The sequence below is a fragment of the Amphiura filiformis genome, chromosome 15, assembly GCF_039555335.1.
Source record: "Amphiura filiformis chromosome 15, Afil_fr2py, whole genome shotgun sequence".
Taxonomy (NCBI): Eukaryota; Metazoa; Echinodermata; class Ophiuroidea; order Amphilepidida; family Amphiuridae; genus Amphiura; species Amphiura filiformis.
The window spans coordinates 51,312,008-51,325,396 of NC_092642.1; the positions used below are offsets into that span (position 1 = coordinate 51,312,008).

A 13,389-nucleotide genomic window follows, 5' to 3' on the forward strand; every position below is an offset into this window, starting at 1 on the left:
AACACTTTAAAAACTCGATGGCGTTCAGCGGTGTGGGTTTGACTAAAATATCGCAATTATGCAAATGGCATGCCTGATATCATTCCTTCGTCACGCACAGTTAACTTGCAGACCAGAACCAGACAAAATCAATGACAGTTTACAATTTACATGTTAGCTGTGTTGCCAAAACCATGAATATGGAAGCCATTATATCTCCCTCAACCAGATATTTTGAATTGTATTCTCCCCAGGTGTTCTCCACTTCCAGTTATTTTGATTGAAAAAGGTCTTGTCATCTCTTGAAACGTCCCACAAAAGTGTAAAAAATTTGACAGTTTTTGAAAGAACACATTGATAACTTTTATGTACTGGTATAACTATTCTAAAAACCGTGACCAGAATTTCCCTTGTGTACTTTTGTTACATCAACTGGTATTTTTTTTTATTTGTAAAATAATCGACTTTAAAACAAAATATTTCGCTGCTCGTTGATTATTGATATGTTAGATTTTCCTTAATTATAAGCTTATGTGGCTTAAAGGAAAGAGACGTTGAAGCAGTAGTACCTTTCCTTTCCTGTTAAAGATTCTTTATTTTTGAAAATAGCCCTTCAAGTGGACTGTCCCTTATCAACTGGCACTGATGGATTGGTGGCTCTGAAAAGAGCCGGTCAGATTAGCTAATATAAAATTAATTAGATTGTCTTTAACTTAACTAAGCTTATGTGGCTCAAAGAGACGTTGCAATAAAATGCCTTTTCCTGTTGAAGATTCTTTAGTTTTAGAAATTATACCTTCAAGCGGACTGTCCCTTACCAGTTGGCACTGATAGATTGGTGACTCTGAAAAGAGCTGGTCAGATTAGCATTTCCTTCAAAACTAAGTCGGGTCCAAAAAAATATATAAAGAACTTCTCGTTTCATTTTTCATTTTCCTACAGGCGGACAACTGGCAAGACTTGTTAAAATTATCATCATAGCCATTAGAAAAAGACGAGAACGCGCCGAATTTTGCAACCAGAGCCCGAAAAAAGATGGGAGTGCCCAGAAAGAATCACCACCTACAGTGTCTATACAAGAGCCAGACGATCAGGAGTCTCCTAGTGCTAGAATTCGGCGGGAAACTTTTGAACTAAAAGGACAGGTGAACCAAGGGTTGGACATGGAGGAGGAAGACATATATGATAACCACGCGAAAGTAGCGCATTTGAACGGTGTCAATCTACATTTGGAGGTTGCTGGTACGCATCACGATAGTGATAGTAGTTACAGTAGCTGCGATAATGGATCGATCAATGGTTCGATTGCTAGACGGAGAAAAAGGAAAACATATTTTAAAAAGAAAACCCCTATGCAAAGTTCTAGTGCCGATGTAAGCACCAAGCCAGGCGGTGTTGGTGTAAATAATTGTGACTGTCGTCAGGATCAGTCTTGTAAAGACTGTATTGGTAGGGATCAAGGTCACCATGGGATTACAATACAGATTGATTGCGATGAATCGGTTGATAATTGTGATAATAACACAAGTGAGAAGAGCAACGGTGATGAAAAGACTTTGAATGGAATTGAATCAGAACATCGCAGTCCCCCTACTTATTCGCAGCTATACGATGCCGTCAAATTAAGCGATAATGAGCGTGAACATTCTGATCACAACAACGAGCTTCCACCGACGTCCGCTGAGCATCAAATCAAGGACTATGATTCCATATCGCAGTGCTGCGATCATTACCACGGTGACAATACACCCGGAGTCACGCTAGACGTACCAAAATTCCGATCCACGTTAGTCTCCTCTCCTGAGGATCAGTCGTCCGCCAATGATGAGGGTATCGCTAGCAGCATCGGGTCATCCGTTCACACTACGGCGTCCACTGCCCCAACTGAAATATACAAATCGGATTTAGAAGGAAGTCCTTGCCAAAAAAGATCAAATAAGAACAAAACTGTAGATCCACAGCTTCCGATGATCCGTATAGATGAAGCATCAGACTCTTCATCTAGCCGCGGCCGAAGTCCATCCGCAAGTCCCCAGATTTCGCGACGACGTCGTCATCATCATCATCGGTCACGTGACAGACGTCTTTCGCAAATTAGTTCCGTTTCCATAAATTTAGCGTGCTTAGAGCCGCGCGATATCGATATACCGTCGGAGTATAGTGATCGAGCAGCTTCCTATAGGAAAAGACAAAGAAGAAGAGGAGTTAAATTTGGTGCAGCGCTTGGTTCGTTTTCATCTGTATCTGAGAATGACATTGCAGTGTTCAGCATTCCGCTGTGGGTAGCCCTGTTGCTGCTCTTCATCTATCTATTTATTGGTGCCTTTTGCTACTCGGCAATGGAAGATTGGGCATTCATAGACAGTTTTTACTATGCATTTATATCGTTAAGCACAATTGGATTCGGAGACCTTTATTTTGTCCCGGAAAGATTTGAAGGATCTTTGATCTTCAATTTTATATATTGCTTTATCGGTTTAAGTTTTGTTTCCATGGTCTGGGGATTGAGTTCTCGTGAATTCACGTTATTTGCGAGAAAATTAGCGAAAAAGTTAGGTTATTATAAAAGTCGGCGGTGGAGACAATCAGTTAGAGGTTGGACGTCTCGTATAAGACAAAGATCTCTGAAAAGATGGTCTAGCCGCAGAAGAAATGCCGTGAAGGTGCCTCAAGAAACAGATAATGGACAAGAGTCAGACATCTCTCCTCATTCCAGCAGCGATGAAGCTCCTGCTCCTGCTCCTCATCTTTCTCCTCATTCTGCTGGACATGCTGAAAGTTGAGTATCAAGTTAGTCATATACGTGCCTATCACAAAATGCATCAAGTCATACAGGGTGGCACAAAATGACAAATATACGGTGGCCATTCATGTGCCATTAGTAACTTGTGCATACTGAGGCTTTAATAATATAATTGCTAAAATGGCCTGTACCGTACCGGCATGACCGGTGCTAATCATGTTGAGTGCATTGACCAAAGGATGCATCAACTAATGAATCTCTCTATAGTTTCCTTTCATGACGGACTTTGGCACTTTCCAGGATATTACTATCTTGATAAACTGAAATCGCATTTTTATATAAGAGTGGTGACTACACTTTTATATATTTTGGAAAGTATAAAGAGTTTTTCTGGAAACCACTCAACACACAGGAGAGAGCATCTATGTCTATGTCATACGCTTGCGAAGTTACGTAATAATCGGATTAACTACCATAGCAATAGGTGAAAACAATTTTTGAATATATCGCGCTGCACTGATACGTTCACGCGGTACATCTGCATTGAACCATATCATGCTGATCATTTGCACCTGTAAGATTAGTATCTTTGAAAAGACCAGTTTTGTATTCAATCTATGATTGCAGACATACACAGGTGATGAGTGTAACCTGCTTGTAGTGCAGCGCGATATGTTCAAAATTGTTTTCACCTATTGCTATGATAATTAATCCGATTAATTACGTAACTTCGCCAGCGTATATCGACTGCTAAGTGCCAGAAGTGATTGATTGCAATAGCTGCCATCTGTAGCTGGCATGTAGATGAGTACAATATACTGTGTGTAAATTACCAAATGTTCACAGGGCAGCTACTGCTCGTACCCACTTCTGGCACTGAGCAATCAATAAGTTAAAATGTCGTTTGGTCTTTTATTATGTACATAATTTGATCCATGTAATCATTTTATATATTTTTGGCTAATTTTGCATTTATATGTGCCTTTTTACTGGTATACTAACAGTCACTTTATTAAAAGTATGAGAACTACCTGCCGATTGGTCAGAAAGAGGTTTTCATTATCAGTTGGACCAATCAGCAACATTGTTAGAATAATTTCACCACACAAAACATTGGGGTGAATTATTTCCAAAGCTCCATTTTGATTGGTGATTAAAGTGAAGATATCATGTAATTGACCAATCAGAGGCATTGTTAGATCGGCAGGTAGTGCTCAGGGGGTTAATTATATTATTATGTATCCACGATTTAACAACTAATAATCACCAAGATGGGTTCGAGGAAGAAAACCAAAGTGTTGCTCTCACTCTCAGTATGTTTTTTAGAAATTAAAATAAATGGCTTTTTTAGTAAGTAATAGCGATTTTTGTTGTACAATGTACGATTTCTTGCCTTACCATTTCAACATGCCGATAAATACGAATAATTTTGTCGTGGCCACTGGCTATACTATAAAGAGACTATATACTATTAAAAATAATAACAACCTGGTCTCTCTCTAATATTCAGTCTATATCGCACTGAATAACATTTGATATTCATTAAATATCGCACTGAAAACGTTATAAATAGCGCCCTCAATTCCGGGCCGCAGTTGGTGCAATGTTACATTAAGGTTACTGTTGGTCAATGTTACATTAAGGTTACTGTTGGTCTACGTTACATTAAGGTTACTAGCTCTGTTACTCTTGCTTTTTTCCCCTGCGGTATCCTTGTACTGGTGTCCCAGTCGTCCTGTGGGAGTCGCCGGCCTCCGGCCCTGCGACCATGATGTTTGTGTTGATACTGGGCCCAGTTTCTAAATTATATGTTATCAAATATTAACGTTTTATTAACGTTTTTAAACCTCATAGCTGAACTTCATAGTTTAGCTATCGTGCGGGAACCGCTCAGGCTAGTCCAACAGAGTGCGCTATTTATGCTGATATCGAATGTCATTCAGTACGATATAGACTGAATATTAGAGAGACCAGGTTGACTAATAAACATTATGGTATGTTGTTTTACCATACGAATGCGTATGAGAATATAAAGTGCCGTATATATACTTTTTATTTGGAATTATATTTCATCCAAATAGATGTGCTCTAAGTTGTATATTGATCATTTGTAGCAGAAATAGTCTTCTAATACAAAACTAACCTAATGTATATTAATATATTATGCTAATATGATCATGTCATTTTTGGACAATTTTTTATCATTTCCAATGAAATTTTTTATAATCAGTGAATCAATCAAACTGCCTAATATATGCGAGATTTGCTGCAATATTTTTTACCAAAAATGTTTTTAATCTTTTGGACAATTTTACTGGTGTTTAAAACTGATATGATTGGACTATTCCGGTTGAAATCAATACATCCCTATGGAATACACGATATTACTAGTAAATCTCCCACAGAAGTGTAGGCCTATATATTTCAAATGGAGTCACCCATGCAGGTAACCTACTCAAATTTGGTACACTCACTGGAGCGCTTTCACCGGTTTAACCGGCGTCATCAGCGGATGTTATTGCTCTGAAGATCTGCTGTTGCTTGTGATGTTGAGATACCTCTGATGACGTCACATTTATAGATGACGTCAAACAAGAAGATGTTGTGACACCCCCTTGATTCTGGAGAGTCAGGAGGTTGTCCTAGACATGACCAAGGTCTAATCCTAGGGTACGGTTCAGTCTGGGTCTTATAGTTCTAATATTATTGCTTCCAAGACCCTACCACCGAAGCGCTCCGGAGAGCATGCGAGTGTACCAAATTTGAATAACGTAGAAGTTTTCCGCTACGTATGATCATTTCATGAATATACATCATTATGATGTAAAGTGTTTTTACAGATAGGGCCTATGTGTTTATATCTGCTTTTGAGAGTCTAACCAAATTACAATAATATATTAACTCCGGAAAAAAAAAAATAAGAGTATATATATTTCATTCCCAATATTGTGTGGATTATTTTGATGAACTTCCAGCACGTAACCAAAGAGATATTGTTGTAAATATCACAATTATTGAAATGTGTGTTGGGAATTACTCTTTATGTTTGTTTGTTTTTATTTTTAATAATCGTGTTTTTAATTTATTTTTCGTTTCACTGAGATAGAGATAGTGCGAAAAACAGTGGTGGCACCACGGGGGCGTAGCACGTGAAGAGGCACTGCCCTTGCCCCCCCCCCCTCCCCGTTAAAGCAAAAACTACACATTTTCAGGTTCCTTCCCTGGAATTCACTTCCCCATCCGTTTTCATAAATTTCGATGTCGATTATGCCTTTACACTGTAAAAAATATTTTACTCAACACTGAGTAAAAAGGTCACAGCTCAACAGTTGAGTAAAAAATTACTCAACATTGAGCTCATATAGGTCACAACTCAATGTTGAGTAATTTTTTACTCAACTGTGACCTGTTTTTTACTCAGTGTTGAGTAAAATATTTTTTACAGTGTAGTGGAGAGCCGTTAATCGCGAAGCTATAGGAAAATAAGCAGCCCAAGCCCAAATGTGCCGCCAATGGAAATAAGAGGACAATTTAACCCAGGAGAGCGAGAGAGATAGCATGGATGGGAGCCTGAGGGGAGAGAGAGAACAGGAGGGAGAGGGGTGGGAGATAAAGGAGAGAGAGAGAAAGTGGGGCAAAAAGGGGGAGTGCGAGGGAGAGAGAGAGAGAAAGAATTTGAGGCGAATTTTTACGTAAAAGCAAGTTTGAAATCTTTTCATTAATTTTATAAGCGGTGGTTATAAAGATGCGATTTTTACAGTATTTTAGCTCCCTCAAAATTGTGCAGTTTCTTAAAATTTGGATTTTTTTTCTCGTTATTGTCATGCAAAGATTACGTTGGATTTGTGTATTAAAGGAATTGAGACTCATGAATTGTTTTTAAATTGCGTCGTTTTTATAGCCATAGAGTGGTGTTGTTACAGTATATAATTTGACTTTGTTAAAATCTCCCGGGATAAAATCTTATCTTAAGGGCTGGGGTATGAACGTTTGGACAGTATTTATGGTGGGACATTAGAGCACATCAGACATATCGAATTGCATTCTGAATACGAAGAATGTCATTCTGATATCAAATAATTTTGATTTTTTGAAATTCGCAATTTAATACACATTTTATGGCAAATCATTAAAAATTGATATTTTTGATATTTAACAGTACTTGAAGTTAACTTTATAAATCTGATGATTTATACTTAAAGTGTATGTAGGTGGGATGAAAAGCCGACGATCAATTGAAAAGTTTGACCTTTCGTATTGAAGATATGGATTTTTTCCCCAAAAACACCAAAAAAATTAGGTCTTTTTGGGGAAAAAATCCATATCTTCAATATGAAAGGTCAAATTTTTCAATTGACCGTCGGCTTTTCCTCCCTGCTACATACACTTTAAGAATATGTCATTATATTTATATAATTTAATTCGAGGACTGTTATATATCAAAAAAATTGAAAAATATCAAATTTTTATAATTTGTCATAAAATTTGTATTATATTGTGATTTTCAAAAATGAAAATTATTTGATATCAGAAAGACATGCTTCGTATTCAGAATGCAATTCGATAGGTCTGAAGTGCTCGCATGTCCCACAAAAAATACTGTCGAAACGCAATAAACGCTCATTTAAGATCCCTTAAACATATCTTCAATAAATTATAGGCAACATAAAACAGAATGACCTGCCTGAAAATACAGTAAGCGTATTTACAGTGGGTTTTGCGTATAAATTTATGCAAACGCCTCCGCCGTGTTTTGATTTGATTTGAGTTTATTTATGCATACCATTCAATTCACAGAGATCACATTATAAAAACATAGAATATAAAAAAAGACAATAAAATTACATTTAAAATTACAATATACAATACAATTGCAGATATGCATAGGATAACCCTTTAAGCCCTAAAAGGGCTTATTTCCAAAGGGGTACTTTAAACACATTAACATTAAAAATATCAAAAAAAATAAATAGATACCATCAACAGCCGCGGATCCAGAGAGAGCAAAATACGGGGGGCGCAAAATACACAAGATTGCTAGAGGGCGACTATTATAACCATATGGCCGCGAAGCGGTCATGGCGTTGCGTATGCGCGACGCAGGGGGGTGTCTGAGGGGGGATGTGCCCGCTCAGAAGTGAGAAACTTTTGCAAAATGAAGACCTAATTGAAGCCATTTGGTGGACCATTTTGACACTATTATTGTGTAAAATTTGAGTTTGAAAGAGCGGAAAATTTGTGAAATGACCATGACGGCCCATTCCCCATTCGTTATAAAGTTAACATAAAGTTCCGGATATCTAAAGCATAAAGAAAAGGGCAACTTTTATATCCCTCATTAATATATTCTCGTTCATTAATTGGTTAAACGAGTATCATGTGACCAAAAATAGTTTTGCTATTTTGCAAACTTGTTAAAAAGCCGATTGAGGAGGGAACGGGGTACTATTCAAAGTACTATCTCCCGGGAAATAGTTTTACTATCTCCCTCTGAGCGCGTCCCGGAGCGCGTATGACCTCATAACCGCGTCGCAGTTCCTAGTGGTCAGTGCAACTCGCCACATACACGGGATATCAGTACCGGTTCCGGGGTATTAATGTGTAGCAATTCGGTTTGTCTTGCGAAGCACACAAGCAGCACAGAAGTGCAGCTAAAATACGGCGGTTTAATGGCATAAATCTGAGTTACAACAGGATCAATATCTTATATTGATGGTGAAATAACAAAGAACATGGTTACTCGTTTCACGGCTAGTCCAGTCAAAGTGGGTTTTGACTCACCACTAATTGCAACAGAATTTTTGTCACTCCTATGAATGTCAGAGATGTCCCTGAACAGCATACAAAAGTATACTAAAATATACTTGGTGGAAAGGTAGTTTTGGCGGGAAAAGGTCATACAGGGGTCAAATTTCAAAATTACTCCAATCATTTTGAAAACTAAACCAAATTATTCCTCTAGTCATAAGGATTCAGAAAAAATATAGTTTGTCATACCTGTGATATACGGTTCTTGGGTTATAGCCGAAAAGGTCAAAGGTCAAACGTTGGGTTCAACAGAGGTCAAAAAACTAAAAATTGTCTGATTTAAACCAAAATGGTCTCAAATTGTTCGGCTTGCAAACATAATTCATTTAAAGAATATTTGCACTGTTTAGGTTGTTTAATTAAATGCGTAACATCGAAAACTAGGTCGGGGTCAATAGAGTTCAATGGTCAGTGACCTCTTTTACCCTGCTACCTAGGTAACGAAGCATCCAAGATGTGGCAAACTATTCTTATTTTGGAGTGTTTTTAAAGGACGAACACATTGTGACCATTTTTAAGGAGATCTGAACATTTTTTTGAAGTTGACCCATGTGGAGCCCAAAATTTGACCTTTGACCTTATTGCTTATAACTTGAGAATGGTACATCACAGATATGACAAACTATACTTTTTCTGAATCCTTAAGACTAGAGGAATGCTATGGTATAGTTTTTAAAAAGATTAAAGCAATTTTGAAATTTGACCCCTGTATAATCTTTTCCCGCCAAAAACCACCTTTCCACCAAGTATATTTTAGTATATTTTTGGTATGATGTTCAGGGGACATCTCTAAAATGTATAAAAGTGAAAAAAATTCTGTTGCAATTAGTGGTGAGTGACACCACTAATTTGTTTAGATTGACTGGACTAGGCGGTATTGTAGAGGTTACAACAGCTTACAACGTTTTCACGGTAAGCTTTAGTCACTCAACTGTGTGTGTGCTTTGTGCATTCAATCAAAACAAAGCAAGGCCAGCGTAGCCTTGACTAGGCCTAGGCCTAGCCTACATTTATGCCTAGGCCTATGCCTTGTGTTTAATGAACAAAGAATATATTAATGAAGGATATAAAACAAATATTTACTGCTCTAAATTCGGGATCTGGTGGAATCTATTGGTCCCCTCGGTGAACTGGAGACCGTGAGCCTACTATTTTCCCTCGACCTGGCGGCCTCGGGAAAATAGTAGGCTCACGGTCTCCAGTTCACCTCGGGGACAATAGATTCCACCAGATCCCTCATGAGCAGTAAATATTTGTATACTATACGCAGGGGTGTCTGAGGGGGATGTTCCCCCCTCATAAGTTGGAAAATTTTGCAAAATGAAGGTCCAATTGAAGCCATTTGGAGGACGATTTTGACACTATTATTGTGTAAAATTTGAGTTTGAAAGAGCGGAAAATTTGTGAAATGACCATGACGGCCCATTCCCCATTCGTTATAAAGTTAACATAAAGTTCCGGATATCTAAAGCATAAAGAAAAGGGCAACTTCTATACGCAGGGGGTGTCTGAGGGGGATGTTCCCCCCCTCATAAGTTGGAAAATTTTGCAAAATGAAGGTCCAATTGAAGCCATTTGGAGGACGATTTTGACACTATTATTGTGTAAAATTTGAGTTTGAAAGAGCGGAAAATTTGTGAAATGACCATGACGGCCCATTCCCCATATTCGTCATAAAGTTAACATAAAGTTCCGAGTATCTTAAGCACTATTATTGTGTAAAATTTTAGTTAGACAAAGTTCGGAAATGAAGGCCCAATCGAAGCGTGTCTTGGACCATTATAGGCCTAATCATTAAGTTATTAGTCTACTTAAAACAATATAAAGTGTGCGGGTGTCCAAAACAAAAGCGAAAACGCCAGTTGTTTACGCATAGGCCTATATACGTAGAGGGCAGGCCCGTAGCCAGGGGGTGCACCCCCCAAAAAAACCGCCAAAGGCCCCAAACATTACTCGTTGACTGCCGATAAAACGCCCAATAAAGACTTAGTCACCGGATCGCGCCGGCCAGTTAAAGTACATGCCCTATCACACCACTCCACACCATACATAAATTCTCCCAGTCACATTTCCCAAATATGAAATTAAAAAAAGTCAAATGTGACCGTCCACCACGAATGAGCCGTAAATGTCCTCAATTGTATTCTGAGTTACAGTGTAAAATGGGCATGAAGGTCGTATTCATAGGTACCTCAATTTGGTGCTACGTGTACCTCATTTAATGAGATACACGTAGCACCAAATTGAAATACCTATGAATATGACCTTCATGCCCATTTTACACTGTAACTCAGAATACAATTGAGGACATTTACGGCTCATTCGTGGTGGACGGTCACAAATTTTAATTTACTTCTTTTAAAGTTTGGCAGAGGCGGGGTTCGAACTCACGGCGCAACGCTTAGTACTCTATGAGCCTAGCGCCTTAGACCACTCGACCACTTGTCTTGTTGTTATTCATTTGAAACTTATTTAAAAATATAATCGCTACCACGTGACAAGCAAAGACAGAAAACGTATTATATTTTGGAATTTTATCATTAATGTGTATTATAATAGAGCTACCATTATTTATATTGTTGAATTCTCAAGCGCATCATTTCGAATTGGGGTTTTATTCCTAAAGCCCGATACTGACTCCACCTGTACATTTTAATTTCATCGCGGGATGCTGAGATGTTTGAAAAGCATCGCAGCATCGCATACCGCTGCGAAGTGGAGTCAGGATCGGGCTTAATTCGAACCACCAGCATCCATGGTTCGATGTAGAGAGTCTTTCCTATTCAGAGGAAATATTGCAATTACACACCTTATTGCCTTTTAACAATAACCAATGACACTAGCACGTAATTCCCTGTCAAGCACCAATCTTTAATCCTATTGTTGAAGAGGATAATAAGCTTATACTTATGTATAGCATTCGTAAAAAAGCTTAAGTCTTTGTTTGCTTTGGTTAAGTCCTGTTCAAGTGGTGGATTAACCAACAATTAACAATGAGAGTACATTCCTGAACCTCGTTCAGTTGGCGATGATTTGAAGTGACCGCCAATTATGACCATTTGATATTTAATAGGGGCCTACCAGCAATGTGGAAAAAAAAAGAAATAATGTAGTGCCAAAATAATGTACCCTTTTACGGAAGGAGCAAAGTTTAACAAGTTACAACTCCGCTTCTGCAGTACGAATGTCAGCGGCGAATGTCAGGTTATTATTTCCCAGTCTTGAAAAAAAATTGCAGGCAGAGGTGGGAATCGATCTCGGTACCTCCCGGTTAAAAAGCACTGTGCAAAACCACTAAGCCAACTAAATATCTGTCGTGAGATGCTTGACATTAATCTTTGATATTGCTGAATGGAACAAATCGCGGAATTAAATCAGTAATAAAAGAAGTAGATTCTTATTTAGCGGCCAAATTGGATAAAAGGGAAATATTTGTCCCTGCTCTAAAGAAAATATAGGTTAGAAAATTATCAAATAAATTTAAATTAAAAATTGAGACTTTATATTTATTTATTTCACAAGGCGGCATTTTCACAGACAAACACTGTATACGCTAAAAACTCGACCCTCATTACTAGATGATGGCATAGCTCAGTGTTAGAGCATCAGACTGGTAATGTCAATATCGCTGGTTCGAATCCGCCTGCCAGCAATGGTTATTATGATTTTAATGCTACGCTACAATTTGTTCAATTTTTTTTCATTTATTTATTTATTCATTCATTCATTCATTCATTCATTCATTCATTCATTCATTCATTCATTCATTCATTCATTCATTCATTCATTTATTTATTTAAATAATTTGATATATTTGAAAGGGTATTTGAGCAATTTGAAATTTTTACCCCGTATAATCCTATGGGGTCATTTGGAACCCACCCCTCCCAAATTGCCAAAACCTATGAGTTTAAATCATACATAATGATCAGTACGTCAATCATGAGTGAACACCGGTTGGTTACTGCATTTATTTGGGAATGGGTAGGCACTGCAGCTTGATTCACCATCCACAACATGATAATGTGTGCACATGCTACATTATATACACTTGTAGGCCTATGTTGTTGTTGGTGTATAAGTAATGGGCCTTGCAATTGAAATGCCTCAAGCTTTTAATCCGATATGCAGATTATCTATTTGTTTTCATGAATTGGAAGACATTCTTTGATGTATTACTGAGCTCAATGATCTGAAATTACTGGAGTGTGAGGTCAGCATAGTATTTTATTAACAGAAAGTATAGAGGCCCTGCATGAAATTATCGATTGGCTCCAAACAAAGGATTTGAGCCGGTGTCCTTCACCGTAGTTATGGCGGAGTGCAGTCCATTCAATCAAATGTTGCCATCAACCTATTTGATTGCAATCATGCTTGTTGAATGCATTTGAGTAGTCCGCCATATTTACGGGATGATATGTCACATGCAAGGCCTCTATTCTCCAAATTCATTTCCTAATGTATGTGAGAATGATACAATAATGACATGATGAACATAGTCATTGATGCATCAGTTTTAAAATAGACTAGGCGGTTACCATATTTGGCGGTTCTCGGCTGGGCGCGATTACCAGGCTGATGGGGACATGTCCATATGACAGTTTTTACTAATTTGACCTCAGATGACCCCTGGCGAGCCCAAAATGACCTTCCAAAAATTTGGCTCTAAATGTTGACTGTACCCACCAAGTTTCATGCCCATACGACAGTTTTTAGTAATTTGACCTCAGATGACCCCTGGGTGACCTTGGATGACCCCAAAATGATCTAAACTTATAACTCTAAATGTTGACTGTACCCACCAAGTTTCATGCCTATATATGAGTTTTTACTAATTTGACCTCAGATGACCCGTGGTG

General features: G+C 38.1%; 1 protein-coding gene across 1 annotated transcript in view; it reads left to right on the plus strand.

The window, feature by feature from the left end:
* Window positions 1-4,522, plus strand: part of LOC140171802 (uncharacterized) — a 46,440-nt gene extending 41,918 nt beyond the window's left edge. Inside the window, exon 4 of the mRNA XM_072195134.1 lies at window positions 922-4,522. Coding sequence (XP_072051235.1) covers window positions 922-2,762 — 1,841 coding nt within the window. The 3' untranslated portion in view covers window positions 2,763-4,522. The remainder of the gene's footprint in view (window positions 1-921) is intronic.
* The last annotated feature ends 8,867 nt before the right edge of the window (window positions 4,523-13,389 follow it).